General features: G+C 46.0%; 1 protein-coding gene across 1 annotated transcript; it reads left to right on the top strand.

Annotated features, from left to right (window-relative positions):
* Positions 1 to 2,006: 2,006 nt before the first annotated feature.
* LOC142570534 (uncharacterized) lies at positions 2,007 to 4,360 on the top strand. The gene is made up of 3 exons (XM_075678907.1): positions 2,007 to 2,480; positions 2,552 to 2,759; positions 3,972 to 4,360. The coding sequence occupies exons 1-3, from the start codon at positions 2,007 to 2,009 to the stop codon at positions 4,358 to 4,360; spliced, it is 1,071 nt and encodes a 356-aa protein (XP_075535022.1).
* Positions 4,361 to 21,698: the final 17,338 nt, after the last annotated feature.

The following is a 21,698-nucleotide window of genomic DNA, read 5'->3' on the forward strand; positions in this document are numbered from 1 at the left end:
GTGATATAGCTTCCCCGGCGTGAAGGCCTTAACCGGAGATGGGTGAAAGCAAGAAATGTCTTCAACTGGAACGATGTGCCGCTCGTTGTCTGAGAACTTCACATAAGCGTACACGACCTTGCTAGCAGCCATACGAAAAAAAAAAAAAGAAAAGCTACAAAGCCGCACCATACAAAAAAAAAAAAAATGCCACATCCACCGCACATCTCAATTCCGAAAGTACTGAACATCCAGGAACTAATTGTGTGGTCCCTAAATTGGTGCCACAAAGCCAATGCGCAGCATGCGCAGTTTCAGATCTGTCGTTTCAAGAGCGACTTTCACCGCCAATAATTCCTTATGTTAAAATGTAAAAAAAAAACATGTCTAAACAAAAACGCAAAAGTAAATAATAATTTGACTGCAGCAAATTATTTTAGTCGCATCATAAAACTGCTCCGCCATAAACAGCACATGTTTGGCACAAGCGAAGCCGCCGCTGGAAACACGAGAGCGAGGACGAGCTTGGCGCGCATTATGGCGCGCATGGACAAAAAAGGTTGACGTGCACTTAGCGCAGTGTGAATTCTTTCCGAAGCCGCACCACGCTGCTAGCAGCTCCTGCTGTATCGCCCACTGCTTAAAAAAGAACCGGCACTTTCGTCGGGATCTGCAGAGAGCAACCAAAAATGCATCGCACAGTACTGCCGTTATGAACGCCCGTCTCCAGCTAGCCGCCGACACACACAAAAAATTGCAGGTGATTAAGATTTGTTTCGCTTCTGCTCGTGTGCTACATCAGCGCTGCAATCGCCACTCAGCAATGTGCTAGTAGTAATACGTCTGCCGTTCTGTCGAAAATACGGAAGCTGTACCTCGAGCCTGACGCAGAATTCAGTATGCCGCGGTCGACGAAATGGCGAATGAACTCGCGACCGCCCCTCGTGTCACAGCCTGGTGGAAACGCAGCAACTGCAATTCCTGCAACTCCTACGGCATCAACCGCGGATTGCCACTCCCATGAGACATGCAATTTTTCCAATGAGGACACCCTCGACCAAACGTGCTGCAGCTACCCGTACGATGAGCCGACGACCGGTACGTACGATCTTGTTCGGAGCCATGTTTTTGTTATTTATGGGGCAGAAGGTAGTTTTCTTAAGGCACAGTCGAGAGCGGAGGCGCATGAGACCCCAGATATAGAAAAAGGATGTACCAACTACCGAAATTACTTAATTCTGCTGCTGTTCCGTCACTCGGGTACGCATTTAGTCACAATTTGCAAATGTTTAGCGTAGTGTTAAGCAGCACCTAAATTTTTGTTTTGGTGTAACTGTACAGGCGCCGAAAAAAGTGGTATACTCCACGCAGTCCACACAGCGGGAGCCGGAGCAGCGGCACACTAGGGTTCCTCGATGTCCTCCTCGCCCGCCGCTCCGTTCAGGGTGGAGACATCAGACTGTTTTAGCATAGCCTCCTATATTTATGAGGCTATGGTCAGAGGTGAACAGAGATGAACACGTTTGTCACTTGTGTGCACGTTTGTTTATGCGGACCATGTGACCACGTTTTAGGTGTACTGAAAGAGCAAAAGACCTTGCCTTGGCTACAACAGTGTAACGGCTTTGTTAATGTAAGGATTATCTATATATATATATATATATATATATATATATATATATATATAAAGAAATGAAAATGCAATGTATTGCGTGAAATGCCTTCAGACATTTGGGTAATTCCAAATATATTATTTTATTGCGGCAATTCTTACAACTTGAGTATTATGTTTATAGCGGTTTTACTTTCTCCGGCAAGGTGGCGCGTCAGGCGAGCACATGCCCATACATGCCTTTCAGACGCAGCCGGGCGCTCCGCTAACTGTGAGCGGGAACGGGAGAGCGGAGCGGACCGTCAAATACGTTCTGCTAAAACCATAGCCTCCTATAATATAGGAGGCTATGCTCTGACACGTCCGCTGTTCTCCCAGAGTTTCGGTGTATTGCACTGCTAGAGCACTGCAAGACATGACAACACGGCAGAGCATCTTGCAAGACCCGGTGCTACTCAATCAATTGAAATGGAAGGAACTAGAAGACATTTTGCTGTGTGAAGTTTTTGGTAGCACACGAAGAGACCCGCTTTCGGCCAACGGACTTCTGAACATGGATACCATGGACGCTGGTGTTTTCAGGTCGTATTTCCAGTTTGAAAAAAATGATATATCAAGGCTTCATAATGCCTTAAGGATGCCAGCTGTCATCACAACAGCTCAACGAGTGACTGTGCCAGGAGAGGAGAGTTTGTATATTACGCTACGCGGGCTCTCGTACCCCAACAGGCTGTGCGATGTGGAGCACCTTTTTGGGAGACATTATTCAGTTATATCATCAGTGACAAATATCGTTCTTTCGCACATCGAAAGTAACTTCAAACACCTTTTGAAGGACGTGAACAGTCACTCCTGGCTTGACATCCCTACCTTGGAGGAATTTTCACAGGTTGGTATCAGACATTTTGGTTCGTGCCCGTCATTATTTATTTATATTTTTTTCACACCTAAACTTTGCAGGCCGTGCATTCCAAAGGTGCACCCCTGGATAACTGTTGGGGCTTCATCGACAGCACCTCGAGGGCTATCTGCCGCCCGTCGACAAATCAGAAGATGTTTTTTTCCGGGCACAAGCGCACCCATGCTGTAAAATACCAGTCGATCATGTGTCCAAACGGCATAATCTGCCAATTAAATGGACTGTACTTCGGCAGCCGACATGATGCAGGTGAGTTGATCCAACAGAGACGAGAGTTCATATTCGCAAGTTGTTACTAGATGTGATCGACGCAGCCGTCATGTTCAGTTACATGCTCATTGGCATAAATGCATTCACAATATGTAGATCAAGGACGGTACATTTTCAGTAAGCAGCAACTAACGAAGGTTAGCAAAATAATACGTGTGGTAAAGTACATAAGCAAGAACATCAACTTGTCGTGCAGCCTTGAAAAACCTTGTATTGCTCTTTCTGAAAAAGTTTCTGTAAAATATTTTTCTCGTGCCAGGAATGAGAATGTCCTGGATTACCTTGAGCTAAAATTCAACAGCTTTCAAGGCTCATATGTTTGTAACACATGTATTTCAAGAAGGTAATAATTATGCTAAGTAGGCAGACAAAAACAAGTACGTTTTCAAGAAATATCAAACTACTGTACAGCAACATTTTAAAATATAACTCTAAACTGTTTACAAGGAAAGGGCACTGAAACAAATAATTTTTCATAATTTGTAGCAACTTGTGGCAGGGCAATGTTATTTGATAAGGCAAATGCAGCTATACAATGAGTGTGTATGAATGAATGTGTGATAAAATGAGAAAATTGTAGCAATGCTGAATACTGAACGAAATTTAATTAGGGCTCTCATGAGAAAACCAGTTTATTTCCTAACGACTGAAGCAATATGAAAATAAAAATTTTTATTAAGACCTGCGACGACTCCTGAGAACATTCTATGGTTAACTTTTTTATTTCAATCTTGCTTATCAGTAATCGTAAATTCAAAGCAAATACATTCTACAGGGTGTGCGACTGTCACATTTGTGAGGAGTAATTAGTTTTGTTAAACAAAATTCTGAAAAGGTGCAAGCAGTGCAGGTTGTCTGCCGCGTTGCACACGCTGCAAGGTTCAAGGGTGCACTGCACCATGTCAGCACCTTGCCTTGCACCCCATGCAATCGAGGACCCAATTGCAGGCGGCACAGCTGTACTGCAGAGTATAGGGACCTATGTGCAGAGAAACTTGGCTGAATAGGGATAGACCTGTAGGTTGGTTTACCTTGTGTACTTTGAGACGGCACAGATAATAACATGCAACATATAAAGGTAGGTGATGCAACTGATAAAACAGTCTACTATTGCCTATTTTGTCTTGGTTGCAGCGGTTTTGGGAGATTGCATCATATTCTGAGTGCAAAAACCACTTTGTGATCTTGCAGGTGTACTCCGGATAAGTAAGACCTATGAAAAACTAGAAAAGCTTGTCCAGGGCCACAGCTATTGCATCTATGGTGATCCTGCATATCCTCTGAGGCCACTGTTGCTGAAGCCCTACAGCGGAACATCTTCTAGTGGGCACCAGTTGCTGTTCAACAAGGAAATGAGCAAAGTGCGCCAAGCTGTTGAATGGGGTTTTGGCAAGATTGCAGGCTTATTTGCATTTGTTGACTTTCGCAAAAATCAAAAACTGTACCGCCAGAATTTGCCGCAAATGTACAAAGTAAGTGCTCTTCTGGCCAACTGTCACACCTGCGTCTATGGCTCACAGGTGTCCACTTACTTTGGTCTTGAGCCACCGGCCTTGGAAATTTACCTGAATTTGCGGTGAAATCACCTAGCCGAAAGGTGAGATGATGGGGTACGTGCTCGAATTCTGACTGACGTGCCCAGTCAAAATGCTCTGCTAGCAGCGTCGACTGCCGAGGATCTGAGGATTACATTCAGGCACCAGTTATATTCAGACTGGGATACATAGCGCAACAAAATATGACACAGAGACAAGCAAAACACGGGATGAGCGCTGAGCGCTCGTCCTGTGTTCTGCTTGTCTCTGTGTCAAGTTGCAACATAATTTTCCCGTTTTGCGTGTTTGTATTTGCTTTGAAAAAAAAATGAGTGCTCTATTTTGTCACATTTCTCCTTTTCTTTTTGTTCTGCAAGGGGGGAGAGTTGGGAGTTACTTTGGCATTGTATAATGTACACCATTAACGAATGTATAATGATGTTCCTTCCCCTCACTTACTTTCAAAAAAGAGGGAGATGGTGTTTTATCGGGGCTTCGGTTTCAGAACTGAAACACAGACTATGCTTTGCTATAGAAAAGCTTACTACTTTTGTTGTTCATTGCTCAACCATGTAAAAAATGAATGTATGTCACTAGAACGTGTTTCCTCGAAAAATTTGTGCTTGTTGATGTATGATAGAATTGCAAAAAAATGGTTAAAGGAACAAAAAAGGGATTTTAAACATCAGCTTTATGCACGAAAGTGTTTCAAGGGTTCGTTTTGCACAGATTTTTAGTTTGTCCCCTCCAAACTTTTGTTCTTGTCTTCTTGTGTGCACCTTTTCTTTTTCTACCTTGTGCAGCACTAGTGCAGTCAGAGAAGGACTTTGGCAAATGCTTTGCGAGATAATTTTTTAATTGTGCGAAGGCCACATTCCAATCCAACTTGTGTCATCTGTAAACAAAAAGGGGTTCTCTAACGCGGACTCAGCTAGCTAACCGCGCACTTGGCTAAAATACTAGCTCAGGCCGACAGTGGCCCGCGAATATGCCACTGTGGGCCAGAAAACGCGACGCAAAGTAAGGCTCACGCGTAGACTTGCCCCAAGCGGCTCCCACGCAACAAGGGCGCCTCGCGAACTTGGGGGAGCAAGCAGACACACAACCTTTCTCTTTGAAATGCAACTTTACTCTCTCCGACACAGGCTACTGTACACCGCCAGGGTCGTAAAACGCGGGACTCGAGGCGGAGGGAGATGCCTGCAGTCAGCGAAAGGGGGTCGAACCAGGGGTGGCGGCGAGGCTGCAGGCATGCAGCCCGCCGCTTGTGGGACTATCTCCTCAATGTCTTCCAGGCACCTCGATTTCTTAGAAAAACAGGGTCTTGTAGTGAAGGCGCAGTGTTCGTTGCTTACACATCATATCTCGTGTGCCTGTACTGCCATTGTTGAAGTGACTGAGTGTCACTAGAGCAAACACGTCTAAGCAAATAATAAAAAGTGATACTTTTGTAAGAAATCCAGTATCGAACTTGGCGTCATGCCTTAAAGAGCCCCTAAACCCATGTTACCTCAAAAATTTGTTGTTCAACAGTGTATCAACAACAGCAAAGTGTATTGCTGCTGTGTTCATAAAAAATTTTTGGCACAGTATCCTGTGTACAATGTGCACTTGAAATGTTAAGAGTGGTCTAAGGTCCTTTTAAGAAACATTACAGTTTGAGTAGTGCACTGTATGACAATGAATGTGTACCGGGTTGCTGTGTAGAAGTCGCCACACTTTGTTCACAAGGAAGCAAAAATAAAAGTGAATTATATGACCCAAAGGTCACAACACATGGACTCTGTGTACTTTATATTGTAAAACAATTTATTGTGCTCAAAGCTGAACAAACTTATATCACAGGCTCGGGCGATTTTCTTTATCGACACGTCTCTCGAGGTTTTCCAGTCGTTTCAAAAGCTGCTCTCTTTCTTCAGCTCGACGCTGCACTTCATACCTGTAAAGGTGTGAATTTTTGAAGGATGAATGGGTTGCATTTTTCAAACAGGCTGATGGCGCTCACGCATAGATGCCTTGCCAGACAGTGTTGCTAATTGAGCTATTAGGTCCATTCGATTCGCCTGCACCATTCCGAACCAGTTCACGGCAGTTTACGAACAACACAACACTCGGACAGCAAAGACTTGTTGCAGGCCTTATGTTTTGGCTAACTAATGTGCACAGTGCATAAGTTTGACGGTCTGCTGTTATGATCGGCTTTTCAGGGTAAATACACGCCACATTCGCATAGTTGCATCAGACGCAAGTAAGCAGGGCTCTAACAGTACTTGCACCTCTGTCCTGCACTACTGTGACCCACTTGCACACCTTCACCAAGTTGGCATCAACATAAGAGGGTGCAGGAAAATGTTGAACCAATCCTGCAACATTGCTGTACAGCTCAAGTGAATGTTAGGATGCAGCACCTCGTAACTAGTTCAGGTAGTGCAGGCGAATCAAACGGACCTACTGACAGTGCTTCGAAATGCTTGAATATCTGTAAACATAATTTTTACTATTCAAGTTGTTAATGAGCACACAAAAGAATCAGTTTCTTGCTCCACATAAATCAGCTTCACTGAGAATTGACTGCTCCACACCGTAGCTGCGCAGCGACGCGAGGCAGCCCTTGTGCCAATATTTGAGTGGAAGAGATCAACGCTTCAACGTGCACAAGCTGTCCTGCACTGTGTACATGTGTGGCCTGGTCTTCATGGCCGAGTTTCAATGCTCTAGATTGTGTGCGCATATTGCTACACATCTTAGAATTAGGTTGTCTGGCAAACATGCTCTCTGCTGTCATATTCCACGTATCCTAATATATACATTCCTGTGTGTCAGGATATGCAAAATGGGCTTGTGCAAGAGTATGCCCACTCTTGAACATGACAGTGCACCACCACCGAAAGGTTGCATTCCCATGCTTAGGAAAATAAGGTACTGCAGTTGTACATACCGTACACAATGAGAAGAATATGGGTATCCAAAGGGATAGACATTTTTTTGGCCACATCTGTACATAGAAACATACAATGAATGAAGACAGAAGTCATGGTGTCATCATCATCATCAGCCTATTTCATGTCCACTGCAGGACAAAGACTTCTCCCTGCGATCTCCAATTACCTCTGTCCTGCGCCAACAGATTCCAAATAGCACCCGCAAAGCTCCTAATTTTGTCGCACCATCTAGTTTTCTGCCGCTTCCAATGCGCTTCCCTTCTCTTTGTACCCATTCTGTCACCCTAATGGTCCAACGGTTATCTAATCTTCGCATTACATGACCTGCCAAGCGCCATTTTTTTTCTCTTAATGTCAAATGGAATATCGTCTACACCCATTTGCTCTCTGATCCAAACCGCTCTTTCTGTCGGTTAAAGTTATGCTTAGCATTCTTCGTTCCATCGCTCTCTGTGCAGTCCTTAACTTGTTCTCAAGTTACTTTGTCAGTCCCCAAGTCTCTGCCCCATATGTCAGCACCGGTAAAATTCACTGATTGCATACCTTTCTTTTCAATGATAACGGTAAGCTTTCAGTCAGGAGCTCATGATGTCTACCCTACGTGATCCAGCCCATTTTTGTTCTGCGAACTTATTTCTCATGGTCAGGGTTCCCTGTGATTAGTTGATCTAGGTAAATGTATGCCTTCACGGACTCTAGAGGCTGACTGGCAATCCTGAACACTTGCTCCCTTGCCCGGTTACTCATCATTATCTTTGTCTTCTGCTTATTAATCTTCGGCCCCATTCTTACTCTCTCTCTGTTAAGGCCCCCAATAATTTGTTGTAACTCGTCTGAATTGTAGCTGGATAGAACAGTGCCTTCGACAAACCGAAGGTTGCAGAGATATTTGCCGTCGATCCTTACTCCTAAGCCTTCCCAGTTTAATAGCTTGAATACTTCTTCCAAGCACGCAGTGAATAGCCTTGGAGATATTGTGTCTCCTTGTCTGACTCTTTTTCTTTATAATCAACGGGACTGACTGATGGAATAGCACAGTGTGGTATAAAGGTTATGAACAGGGATAAGTGCCTCAGAAAGGCTGGCCAACGTTTCGATAGGTGGACCCATCTCCATCAAAGGCAGCCTCGTCATCCTCGGCGTGTTAGTTTTAAACTGTTAGTAGAGTGACATCACAAGCGGTTGTTGTCGGTGGTGGCTGGTTGTAAAGGGAGACTTCAAATCGAATGAGCGTTGTCACTTGACATCTGTAAACGTGGTTTCTAAGACGAGCGGACTACAGTGAGAGAGTCGGAAGGCGGGGAGAAAAAAAAAAGAAAGAAAAAACCGACACCAAGAGGGAAATGGAGCAAGAAAGGCATGGGAGTGCATTGGGGAAGCAAGAGGTTAGGGAGATTCAGGGTGTCGTTGGCTGCATGTTTTTGTGGCACCAGCCAGCCAGCTACCACCTACAACAACCGCACGTGACGTCACTCTAGTAACCCTTCAAAACTAACACGCCGAGGATGACGAGGCCACCTTTGACGAAGATAGGTCCACTTATCGAAACGTTGGCCAGTCTCTCTGGGGCACTTATCCCTGTTCATAACCTTTACACCACAGTGTTTTTGTTGGTATCTTCTTACTTCTGTCGAATTAAGGTGGCCGTGGACTCTCTGTAGATATTTTGCATGGTATTTATGTGAGCCGTCTGTACTCCTTGATTATGCAATGCCTCTAAGACTACTGGTATTTCTACTGAATCTATGCTTTTTTGTAATCTATGAAAGCCATATAGAGGGGCTTATTGCACACTGCAGATTTCTCGATAACATTATTAATGACATGGATGTTATCCATTGTAGAGAATCCCTTCCTTAAGCCCGCCTGTTCCCTTGGTTGACTAAAGTCCAGTGTGGCCTTTATTCTGTTGGAGATTATTTTGGTAAACATTTTATACAATACTGGGAGTAAGCTAATGGGCCTATAATTTTTCACATCTTTAACCTTTCCCTTTTTGTGGATTAATATAATGTTTGCATTATTCCAGTTTTCTGGGACACTTCCAGTAGATAAACATTTCATATAGAGAGCCGCCATTTTTTCAAGCATTACGTCTCCTCCATCTTTGATTAAGTAGAGTGTTATTTCATCTTCTCCTGCCGCTTTTCCCAGTTTCGTCTCGCAAGGGTCTTGTGACCTCATCTCTAGTCTAGCGTAATGGGCACCAAAAGGAATGCAGAGAGGGAGGAGATGGACAACCAACCTAGGTTATTCATCACTACTCCAGATGAAGATACCTGTGCAATATATACCACATGTACCTGTGCTTTTCTTCTTCGAAAGCGAGCTTCCTTTCGTCATACTCTAGCCTACGCTGTGCCAGGGCCAGTTCTTCTTTGCGGACAGAAAACTCGTGCTCCTCCCGTCTGGCCAGGAGCTCCAATCCAAGCTCTTGTAATGCTCGGATTCCTGTGGAGGCGGCAAAAGAAAACTGAAAACTGTTGCTGAGGTTCTAAGCAGTATGAAGATGGGCAAAACTATACGGATATTATATTAACTCTGTAACTCTTTATATTAACTATATTAACTCCTTAACCCCTAATCCCAGGCTGTACTCGTCATGGGAGGTTGTATCAATATCGCTAATGACAAGTCAAACTCGTTCAGCTCGATGTTGTGCTGCTCCCACTGCCAAAGACGAGTTACAATCGGCATTGAAGGAAACCTGCCCTTAAGAGCAGTTTCTTTTTTTTGTTAATTATAACGACAAATAAATCAAGTAACACATTTTCAGAGTGAGCATATTTAACAACCTTTTCATTTCTTTAGCGACGCATTTACCTATGCAGCGACTGGCAACTTCATTTAGCGCCGCTGACTTGCCCAGACAACAACATTCTGTCATGTGAACACCAACAAAACAATGTATATGCAAAAATAAGCTTTGGAACACGTTTTTCAAGTTCGCTTGTGGTAGCTCTTTTAAAACGGCAAGCCAACGGGAACCTCACTGATGGCTATTGCTCTCCTGTGCCATATGTCGCAGAAAGCAGTTCATGTTGGCCAGTCTTCTATCTCGTGTGGAGGTCTGTTCATGTACCTCTCATATTCTTCCTCTCACTCATCCTCCTGTACCTCTCAATCATCCAATGAGAAACAAGTTTCTTCAAAGATGTGAGAAAACTGACAATGCAGCGCAGTAGTCGGAAGTCTTTCACAGGTACCTGAACATCTCTCAAGCCTCTATAGGATTTTTTCGTAGGCAGTGGCTTGACAAGCTTCTCTTAAATAGTACTTTACATTATAAATTCTCCTATGATCCCATGGCCTGTTTATGACTATGTTCTCATACTTTTATAACCTTGTATACTCCTATGATCCCATGGCCTGTTTATGCCTGTGTTCTCGTACTTTTATAACCTTGTAGACTTTGGCAGTGTTTTGCTATTTGATTACCTTTTTTCTTTCCTTAGCTACAATTCTGGGATAGCTGGCCCTTTCTGTGGTGAAACTCCCCATGTTCCATATGAAGAGGCAATGCACTACATTAACAGTAAAAAAATACAGTATGACCATTCTCTGACTGAAGATACCTTAAAAAGAATGATGCATAAGAAACCATGCCATATGTGGAAAAAAATGCATGTAGCACTATTGATATACTCTGATGAGTAATAACAGGGTAAATGATTGTCATCACCTCGTGCAGTTCCTGGAACGCACTGTCGCTTGCGTTGAGGTTGCTGCTCAGGTGTTCCGATATTGCCGTCATCCGAGGCATCCTCCACTGGCCTGGCGTCCGGAGGTGCAGGGGAATTCGGCATAGGGCATTCGTATACTGGAGAGTGCGACTCGACAGTATAGATGCCGCAGAGCAGCTCTGCAGCTGGCGACTCGATTTCTACAGAAGCAAAAGAGTAAAAAAAAAATCACTAGCAATGTAATGGCAGATAATGCATTCTGATCTGCTCAAAAAAAAAAAAAAGAAAAATGTGCAATACCACACTTTTTTCGCAGTAGTAAAATGTGGTGTAGAAATTATTATTACTATCTTGCGGTACTGTGTGCTTTGTCCTCCTCTTGATGTTATGGAAGCAGTTGATGCAATATGCTTGAGACTAGAGCGATCACCTGTTCTTTCACACGAACACCATCATGCACACAAAACGGCAGCATCTCAAAAAAAGTTGTATTGACTGTTCAACGTGAGCTGCTTCTATACAGAAGTTCCAGAAGCAGATGGCACATGAGAAATATTTTATCCAGGCTTTCCGTTCTTTCAATGTGCTGTACTGTGTGGTTGCCAAGATACTCAGTGAAATTAATGTATCATAAAACCTGCTTGGCGATTACACTTACGAGCCTGTAACATGTCTTTATGTCATACATAACGTCCAAGATTGTGCCTGCTTTATTATGTACTGCAATATGCTACCCACTACATATGCATTCATGAACGTGTCAAAATTGCGGCTTTCCGCATGCGTCAAGCAAATGCGACACGAAGCAATGGCCTCTCGTACTGCACTCTTTTTAACAAATGCCTCACGATCCATATAAGCAATGCAAGCTACGTTGTCCTACCTTCGCGAATAATGTACGTTGGAAGACCATGTATGTACTAATCGGCAAATGAACCTGTTTACGCGCGACAATTACCGTTCAACTCTCTGTCCACGACATGGCTGGACTGCGATGCGAGGGTCTCGGCAGCGGCGTCTCTCATACGCTGGGCACTGGTAGTTGCCTTGGCAGCAGCTGACGGTCCCTGCTGCCGTCGCACCTCCGCCACCCCTTTTCGTTTCCTCGGTTTCATTTTCATTACATAACTGAATTCCCGCGCCAAGTCAGACACTTCTTGCAGCAGCCGCTGCAGCTCATCGTACTGTGCCTCGGTGCCGGACCTAAAAACAAATAGTAGGCAGAGCGTGGACGGTTTTTTTTCTGCTAGAATCAACAGCAGAATCAACAGCAATCTACGCACAAATAAGAAAAGTCACTTATGTTGAATTCCAATGGTAGATCGCGAGCGCTCGGCCGGATCACGAACGGAGCGCGTCGCTCCGACTGAGATCGCTCTCATCTGCTCGCACCATATCTGCGAATGGAACGCGTGCGCTCCCGCGGGAGCACTTAGTACAGGAAAATCATGTGAGAGGGCGCTAGTATAGAGAGAGGAACAAGCGCTTGGAAGCGCAACCCACCACCCCATTTCACTGTGCGTGTCAGAAGAATCATCACTCGACTTGGAAATTGTACTGTGTGAGTCGGAGCTGTCTTGGAGCGCGAACAAAATCGCACGGCGCGAAGCGTCGTCCACGTTTCCAGTGTCCGCGACCGGAAACAGGCGACCGTGACAGGAAGCAGAGGCGGGTGAAGGAAATACGTCACGAGGATTTCCGGTCAAATCTGCCGATTTCGGCGGAGCAAATATTTTTGCTCCACGGAGCAATCCGGGATCAGCGGCTGGTCTCAATCTGCCATTGGAACACACAGTTCACGCTCCCATTCTGCCATTGGAACAGGATTGCTCCATGCAGAGCAGAAAAACTTGATCTGGATCTGCCATTGGAATTCAACATTACTTCCGCAGGGTCTCTCGGTCGTCCTGTCTGAAGTAGCCGACCAGCAGCTCCACGCGATCTTTGATCGCACGAAGCGAGACGTCCCTGCGCAGGGCTGCGATCACGTTCGTGAGAAGTGTTTCCCACATGGCAGGGTTCTGAAATGGATTTATCGCCACAACCTCCCGAAGTAGTAGAAGATCCTCGTGTCTCCTAAAGTGTACTCTAGGTTTGCGTTTTGCACCTCGCGATTCCAACGAGCTCGTTGACGGGCCAGCAGCACTGGGGGCAGCCATTTTGCTTCGCTAGACCCGCTTGACGCGCTCGCCGCGCTCCGCTGAGAAAGCTTTCCAGCGGAGAGGGGGCTCCCGTCCGCTCGCCCGCTCACGGCTGAACGCGTCGCGCATGCGCACTTGCGCTTCCGCTAGCCCGCTGAGCGGAGCGGACCGTCAAAAACGTTCTGCTAAAACTGTTTATTCTTTGACGGCGCCGGTGCCGCCAAAACCGGTTCGTTCTAGCAACCGCCGCCATGTTCATGCCCGCCGCGCGCGCTGCACGGTGCAGCTGGTAGGACGTCGCTGCGACGAGTTCGCTGGGTGTCGTCGGCACAAAATGCCCGGCTGCTGCGTGCCGTTGTGCAGTAATCACTAAAGGTGTTTGTGTCAGCCAATTCTTCCACACACCGTCAACGACTAGCTACGATGTCGATAACGCACAGTACCTGATCGACCTGCTGTCGGCAGGTATGCAAGAAGCGGAAGCCGAGATTGAAGCTATCGACGACGCGGACATTCCGTTTGTCGAAGAGCGAACATCAGCTGAGTGCGAGATTTTGTTTCATATCGGTGGGTTTCTTATAAAAGGGATCCTCAAATCTATTGGCCACTGGGAGCAGTGCAAGCCTGCATTGTTAGGCTCAAGCAGCAATGAGCATGAGTACTTGACGTCCCACAAGGAATACGTCTCTGAAGGCAGCAACCTTCACTATCCAAGCGATGCAGTCATGCTAGTTCTCAAATCTTGCGAGAAACATTTTAATGGTATCACCAGCTGGACGGAAAGCGTTTTCACCATGAAATCTCCTTTGAAGGCTGTAGCCGCATACTCGACAAAGTTGTTGCGGTGGGGCGTAACGGCCGCCTGTCAGGAACACAAAAGAAACAGTGGAAAAGCTCCTTATGTCAAACTACGCGAGTCTGAGGCTGCGTGTGCACCTGCGTCAAGCCGCGGCAACGGGACTTGACGGGCATCTAAGCAAGACGTGTGCAGGAGTGAGCCTACAGTGAACACTGAAATTAAATTTAAATGCATATCGCCAGAATTCAAAAACTTTCGTTTCATTGTGTTACTCTTTTAATATAGTTTTCGTTCATGTGTTTATTTTTACTTTGCTGTGCATGCTGATTTTTCACCTTGTGTCTGTACAAGTTGTCCGCTTTTTTTTTTCCAACTTATCGAGCTGAGCTGCAAGCTGACATTCTAATTTATTTTGTTCAAGTTAATTCAAGGTTTCTTTGTAGTTTCTGGTCGTTTGTCTGAGATCTACGAAAGACCTGTGGCAATTGACACCTCCTGACAGCCCACACCCCGCAGGGGCGTCTGCGTCAGCAGGCGTTTGGTGTGTGGCGACACCACGTACCCGAGCACACGAGGGTTGGACCCTCCCGCGTGTAGCCGTGCGTGGCTTTGCCGTGTCCGGGGAAAGGGGGATCCTGGGGGTTGAGCCGATGCCGGGTGTTTGGACCTTTAAGGCCCCCCGGCGGAGGCAACACACCTCTTTGGCCTCTGCTTCACGTAGACGGCACCCCCGGACTGACCCACCCGGGGGAAATCGGCAGTCGCCTCTTCCTGTCTCTCTCTTTCCTCAAACCTTCGTCTTTATCTCTCACTTTTTGATCTTTCCTGTCTTCTTCTCTCTTCCAGTTACTTCCTGTCTCCACGGCGGCAAGGGTTAACCTTGTGTGAATAGCCAACCCAGGTTATTTCATATTTGGTTATAGTGGTAATGTACAGCTGGCGTTTGCAGGCCGTCAGGCCCTGCAGCGTCCCCTTGTAGGACTCCACGGTGGGTGGCTGGCGTTACTGCCGAAATTACAATCTCTTATGGCTTCTTCTTTCCCCCCACTACCTGATCGCTCCCTGAAGAGGGGGCGCACCGATGATGTCTTAGAATTTTTTGCCCGTCAAAAAGAAATTTTTTCCTCGATTCCATGTAGTCCACTCTGAAACACCAAACAAACCCGTTCGAACAATCTCACCATTCCTCGTGTCCAAGTCTCTGACCCAAGTTTTTGGTACCGGTTACAAAGCATCCAGAATGGCAAGCGGTGATCTCCTCTTGGAGCTCCGCAACCTGAAGCAATATGAAAAGCTACCCAATCTAGTATCATTTGGCGACGCCAAAGTAACAGTAACACCGCATCGTACAATGAATACCAGCCGTGGCGTAGTCTCCGATGATGATCTCTTGGAGCTGACTGAGGCTGAGCTCTTGGAGGGCTTCAGCGAGCAGAACGTCATCCATGTTAAGCGAATTAATATGAGGCGTGATAATAAGGAAATTCAGACCAAACACCTGATACTTACTTTTGGCACAAGTGTTCTGCCCGAGTCCATCGAGGCCGGCTATATCAAGCTCCGTGTTCGCCCATATGTTCCAAATACCCTGCGCTGCTTCAAATGCCAGCGTTTCGGTCACAGTTCACAGAGCTGTCGAGGCCGCCAAACCTGCGCGAAATGCAGTGCTCATGAGCACACCTCTGAAACTTGTGAAAACTCTCTCCATTGTGTTAACTGTGAAGGGGAGCACGCTGCATACTCGCGGTCGTGCCCATCGTGGAAGAAAGAAAAGGAAATAGTTACAATTAAAGTAAAAGAAAACATAAGTTTCAAAGAGGCACGCCGGCGTGTATCCTTTCTGCCAAAGCACACCTTTGCCGATGTGGCGCGTCGGGGGCAGCGCCACAACGGTCTCCGGCGGCTGTCCGACCCACACCCAGTGAGGCGGCAGTGACGCCATCCGCCCCCCCGGCGGCTGCGGCTAACGCTGCTACGCCAACCCAGGAGAAGGGGCCATCTACCTCCGGGCAGGTGACCTCAAAGGCCTCGTCCAACGTGCCGAGGCCTTCACGTCTAACAAAGCGCTCGGAAGAGCGCCTGTCCAGCGCCTCGCAAGAGGCGATGGACAGGCGCTCTTGGCGCTGTGGCAAGACGGTGCCACCAGCGCCTAAGGAGCGGCGAGGCACTCTCGACCGCTCCAAAAGAGACAAAACGCCCGTCACGGTGCCTGAAAAACGCCCGTGAGCTAACTCTTCTCTCTTAAACACACAGCACCCAACACACTTATTATAATGGAAACACAAATACTACAGTGGAATGTGCGAGGACTTTTACGTAACCTCGACGACATTAACGAACTGTTACACAAACATAATCCAAGGTTGCTGTGTGTTCAAGAGACACATCTGAAACCTACAAACACTAATTTCCTTCGTAATTACTCTATTTTTCGGAATGACCGCGACGAGGCTACCGCCTCTGGCGGTGTAGCAATAGTAGCCCACAGATCTGTCGCTTGCCGACCCGTCGCCCTTAACACGCCCCTCGAGGCAGTGTCAGTTCGGGCCATTCTTTTTCACAAATTAATAACAGTGTGCTCCATTTATATACCGCCAAACCAACGTCTCGAAAAAACAGGCTTTTATAACCTCATTGACCAGCTTCCCGAGCCTTACATACTCGTGGGAGATTTTAACGCCCATAACCCGATGTGGGGAGACTCACGATGCGACGCGAGAGGTCGACTCATTGAAAATTTCCTTTTAAACTCCAGCTCGTGCCTCTTTAATAAGAAAGAACCGACCTACTACAATCCACAGCATAATTCATACTCCTCAATAGACCTGTCTATCTTCCCTGATTTAGAGTGGTCTGTAATTAAAAATCCATTTGGAAGTGATCACTTCCCATTAACTCTAAACCTAGTAACACAACATGACTCCCCTCCGCCTGTTCCTCGCTGGAAACGAGCGGAGGCTAATTGGGAATGCTTTAAAAAATCCACCTACATATTACCAGATTTTATAAGTGATTTTAGCATAGATCATGCCGTGTCATATTTTACCGCTTTTATCGTTGATGCAGCAGAGAAATTCATCCCTCAGACAAACGGCACTTCATTGAAAAGACGGGTCCCCTGGTGGAATAACGATTGCAGAAAGGCACGGAGGAGACAGAATAAAGCCTGGGGCAAACTACGCGAATGCCCTACCGCCGAAAATTTAGTAGAATTTAAACAGATTAAATCCCAGGGAAGACGAACGCGAAGACAGGCAAAGAGGGCAAGCTGGCAGAGGTTCCTTTCAGATATAAATTCATACACTCAAGAGGCTAAAGTGTGGGACGGGCTTAGAAGGCTAAAGGGACAAGAAATTCATCCGTTGCCCCTAGTAAACGATGAAGGCAATAGCTTAGAAGATCGAGCTGACGCACTCGGGGAACATTTTGAGCGGATTTCCAGCTCAAATAATTATTCCAAGGCATTCCTAAAGCACAAACAAATAGCAGAACGTGAGGCCATCAACCGCAAATGCAGACAGAACGAATTATATAACCAGCCTTTTAACATTGCCGAATTGACAGCTGCTTTGACTGCATGTCAGAGCTCCGCACCCGGCCCTGACAGGATCATGTACGATATGCTTAAACATCTCCACAATGATACTCAAACAACGCTACTCGCACTTTTCAATGCTATATGGGCTGCCGGGTACCTCCCATCTAAATGGAAAGAAGCTATTGTTATCCCTGTTTTGAAGCACGGTAAAGATGCATCACTGCTGACCAGCTACCGTCCTATAGCGCTTACGAGCTGTCTTTGCAAGCTTTTTGAGAAAATGATCAATCGCCGCCTCGTACATTTTCTAGAGTCTACCAATATGCTTGACCCACTTCAATGTGGCTTCAGGGAAGGGCGATCTACAACCGACCATCTCATGCGCATTGAATCAAACATTCGCGATGCTTTCGTACATAAACAATCCTTCCTATCCGTATTTCTTGACATGGAAAAGGCGTACGATACAACTTGGCGGTACGGAATATTGCGCGAGCTGTCGGCGCTGGGCAGCCGCGGCAATATGTTAAACATTATCGAAAGCTACCTACAAAACCGTACATTTCGGGTGAAAATAGGTAATGCATTGTCGCGTACATTCACACAGGAAACTGGTGTACCCCAGGGAGGCGTACTCAGTTGCACTCTCTTTGTCATTAAGATGAACACGCTCGCTCTGCATTACCGCCAGCCATTTTCTATTCTGTTTACGTAGATGACATACAAATAGGTTTTAAATCCTGTAACCTTGCAGTGTGCGAAAGACAAATACAGCAGGGATTGAACAAGATATCTAAGTGGGCAGACGAAAACGGGTTTAAAGTGAATCCGAACAAAAGTTCTTGTGTGCTTTTCACAAGAAAGAGAGGGCTCGTTGCAGATCCCAATATCGAAATGTATGGCCAGCAAATCCCTGTGAACAAAGAGCACAAGTTCTTAGGTATTATACTTGACTCTAAACTAACATTTATTCCACACATAAAGTATCTCAAGGTGAAATGCTTAAAAACAATGAACTTACTGAAAATTTTATCCCATACAACATGGGGCAGCGACAGAAAATGTTTGATGAATCTTCACAAAAGCCTCATTCGATCACGATTGGACTATGGTGCCGTGATTTATCATTCCGCAGCCCCGAGCGCGCTAAAGATGCTAGATCCGGTTCACCATTTAGGAATCCGCTTGGCCACTGGCGCTTTCAGAACAAGTCCCATTGAAAGTTTGTATGTAGAATCAAATGAGTGGTCACTCCATCTTCAAAGAACATACATCAGCCAAACATATTTCCTGAAAATCCACTCCAATCCTCAACATCCATGTTTCAATACCGTTAATGATATGACATATGATACACTCTTTCGTAATCGTTCCTCTGTAAGACAGCCCTTTTCACTTCGTGTGAGGGAGCTTAGTGTTGAAATGGATGTCCCAATCCTCAAACTTCGCCTAATGCCTCCAGCTAAGCTGCTACCTCCTTGGGAGTGGCAAATGATACAATGCGATATATCCTTTCTACAAGTTACAAAGGAAGCCCCAGATATCGAAATCCGAATGCATTTCCTGGAACTCCAGTGCAAGTACTCCTGCACGGAGTTCTACACAGACGCATCGAAATCACGCGACGGGGTGTCCTATGCAGCTGTCGGTCCATCCTTCTCGGAATCCGATGTACTGCATCCGGAAACTAGTATCTTTACGGCTGAGGCCTACGCACTGTTGTCGACTGTAAAGCATATAAAGAAATCAAAACTCCAGAAATCAGTTATATATACGGACTGCCTAAGTACTGTGAAGGCCTTAATATCATTTTCTAAGCACAAAAATCCAGTAATCAATGAACTATATTCCGTCCTATGTAAAGCGCATATATGTAACCAGCATGTCATCATATGCTGGGTGCCGGGTCATAGGAGCATCGAAGGTAACGTTCTGGCGGACCAGATCGCCACATCAATTGCATCGTATTCTGTTAATCCTACCGCTGCAGTCCCTGTAACAGATCTGAGGCCCTTCTTGCGCAGGAAACTGCGAAACTACTGGCAACGCTCGTGGTACATGGAAACAAATAATAAGCTGCACGTAATAAAGCCACAATTAGGGTTCTGGCCTTCTGCAACAAAATCACGCCGAACAGATGTCCTATTCTGTCGTCTAAGAATAGGACACACATTTGGTACCCATAATTTTCTACTTACTGGAGGTGAACCTCCAACCTGTGGTAGATGCGGTGAGAGGCTGACCGTCCTCCATGTCCTCTTGGAGTGTCGGAAAGCCGAACCTGAAAGAAAGAAACATTTTCCACTTGCATACCGTTATAACATCCCTCTACACCCGGCTATGTTTATTGGTAAGGAACCGCTTTTTAACACCAAGGCAGTTCTCGACTTCTTAAAGGATGTAGTTCTACGCGTTATAAGCCCATTAAATTCGTAGAGCATCCTCGCTCCAGAGGATGCCGCTGCGATAATTGTTTTGAATGGCACATGCCTCCAGGCCCTTGTGTTTCAAGGGCTCTTAGGAGGCAGTAGTGCTCTAGGATATCTTATATAACCTGATATATTTTTTAGACATCATATCATTCTTTTTAAATGCGTCTTATTGTTCATAGTACACTTCATAAGTCATCGCCATAATTTTATTACACGTACATTTTACGCACTTTAGAGTGACTATATTTTTAGGCCCCTTTACAGCCACGTCACATCAACTTCACAGAATTCATAACTCCACTGCGAAATCACTAACACTTGCATGGCGCTCTTTGGCCATACCTGGCCCTTGCGCCAATAAAAACTACACATTCATTCATTCATTGACAGCCCACATAATAAAAACCTGCATGGCGACCCAAACGTCGTGACCGAAATCACGTATCTACTCGTCACTTATTGACCTCTTTTCTTTATCACCGGCATCTTCTTATGCAATGGGAATTTCCAGGGCTGCATACCAACATGCTCACAAGCAACACAGGTTCACGGCGTAACTCTTCTTGAACAGAAATGTTGGTAGCGTAGCAATTTTTGAATTCCTCTATGAACGCTTGTGTTAAACGCATCATTTCCCACTGTGAAACAAAGTGATTGCCTCGCAACTTATCTTCTGTATTTACAGTTCGTAAACAAAACACGCCAGGCCGCCGATCAGTGGCTGCAACGCGTTTTACGAGGGTACTTCCAGACGACAGCGTTAAAACGACACTAAATTGAAACAGGAAGTTGAGCTGGCATAAAAGAGGGGCCTTAGGGAATGTGCACATATTTTTTCGGTGCAAAAATATTTCTTAATAGTAGAGAAATTCGTAATCGAAGTAATCAAAAAAGAGCATTGCTTTCGTCAAACCGCTCATCCACACGCGCGCCAAAAACGCGCCGCTCGAAGCGGGCAATAACATGGCGGACGCCGTAGCAGACGACGCACTTGTCTCCACCCTGAACGGAGCGGCGGGCGAGGAGGACATCAAGACACCCTACGGCACACTGCATCGCGACGCCATCCACAGGCGGCATCTGGGATGGAGACAGCCAATGGGTGCCCTTTATTATCGGCAAACATGATCCCATATGCTGCCTGTAGGTGGCGCTGCGATGCAGTTTGCCGTTGCTCGGGCTCCCGCTGCGTGGCCTGCGTGGAGTACACTTTTGTCGGCGCCTGTACATGTCTTGGGCAGCTCTTGAAGGGCCCACATTGAAGAGCACTCAAGGGGAGTCGCATTTTTTGGCCTTGGTTTATAAATAGGGCCAAGCTTTTGTTATTGTTGATTAGTGCGTCTATATATGTATGCATATTTTTACGAGTTAAATACCTCGAACGTGTGGTTTTTTGCAGGTGACGAAAAGAGGCCAACTGTGGGTGACAGTACAGCTGTGGACAGCACAACTGATGACACCTTAAACGATGACAGCCCAGTTATTGATGCTGGCAGTGACCTTTCCTTTGAAGATGGATGGAGCACAGCTTCTCAAGAAAGACTTCCTAATTCACCCCGCAGGGGCGTCTGCGTCAGCAGGCAGATTTTTACGAGATCGCCCACGGCCTGCATCGACGGCACACATGTACGCATAAAGAGTCCCGGAGGCGATGACGCAGAAGTTTACCGCAACCGCAAAGAAGTGTTTTCTGTTAACGTTCAGGTAAGCCCTTTCTCACCATGTGTAGGGATCGTACGTAAGCGATTAGTTTTGCAGAAACGTATAAGCAGCGGTAAAACTCATATTACAATTCTCGCATGCTGTTTTAAGTAACTATGTTACGCGCGTCATATTCATTCACGCGCT

This window comes from Dermacentor variabilis, chromosome 2 (genome assembly GCF_050947875.1).
Source record: "Dermacentor variabilis isolate Ectoservices chromosome 2, ASM5094787v1, whole genome shotgun sequence".
Lineage (NCBI taxonomy): Eukaryota > Metazoa > Arthropoda > Arachnida > Ixodida > Ixodidae > Dermacentor > Dermacentor variabilis.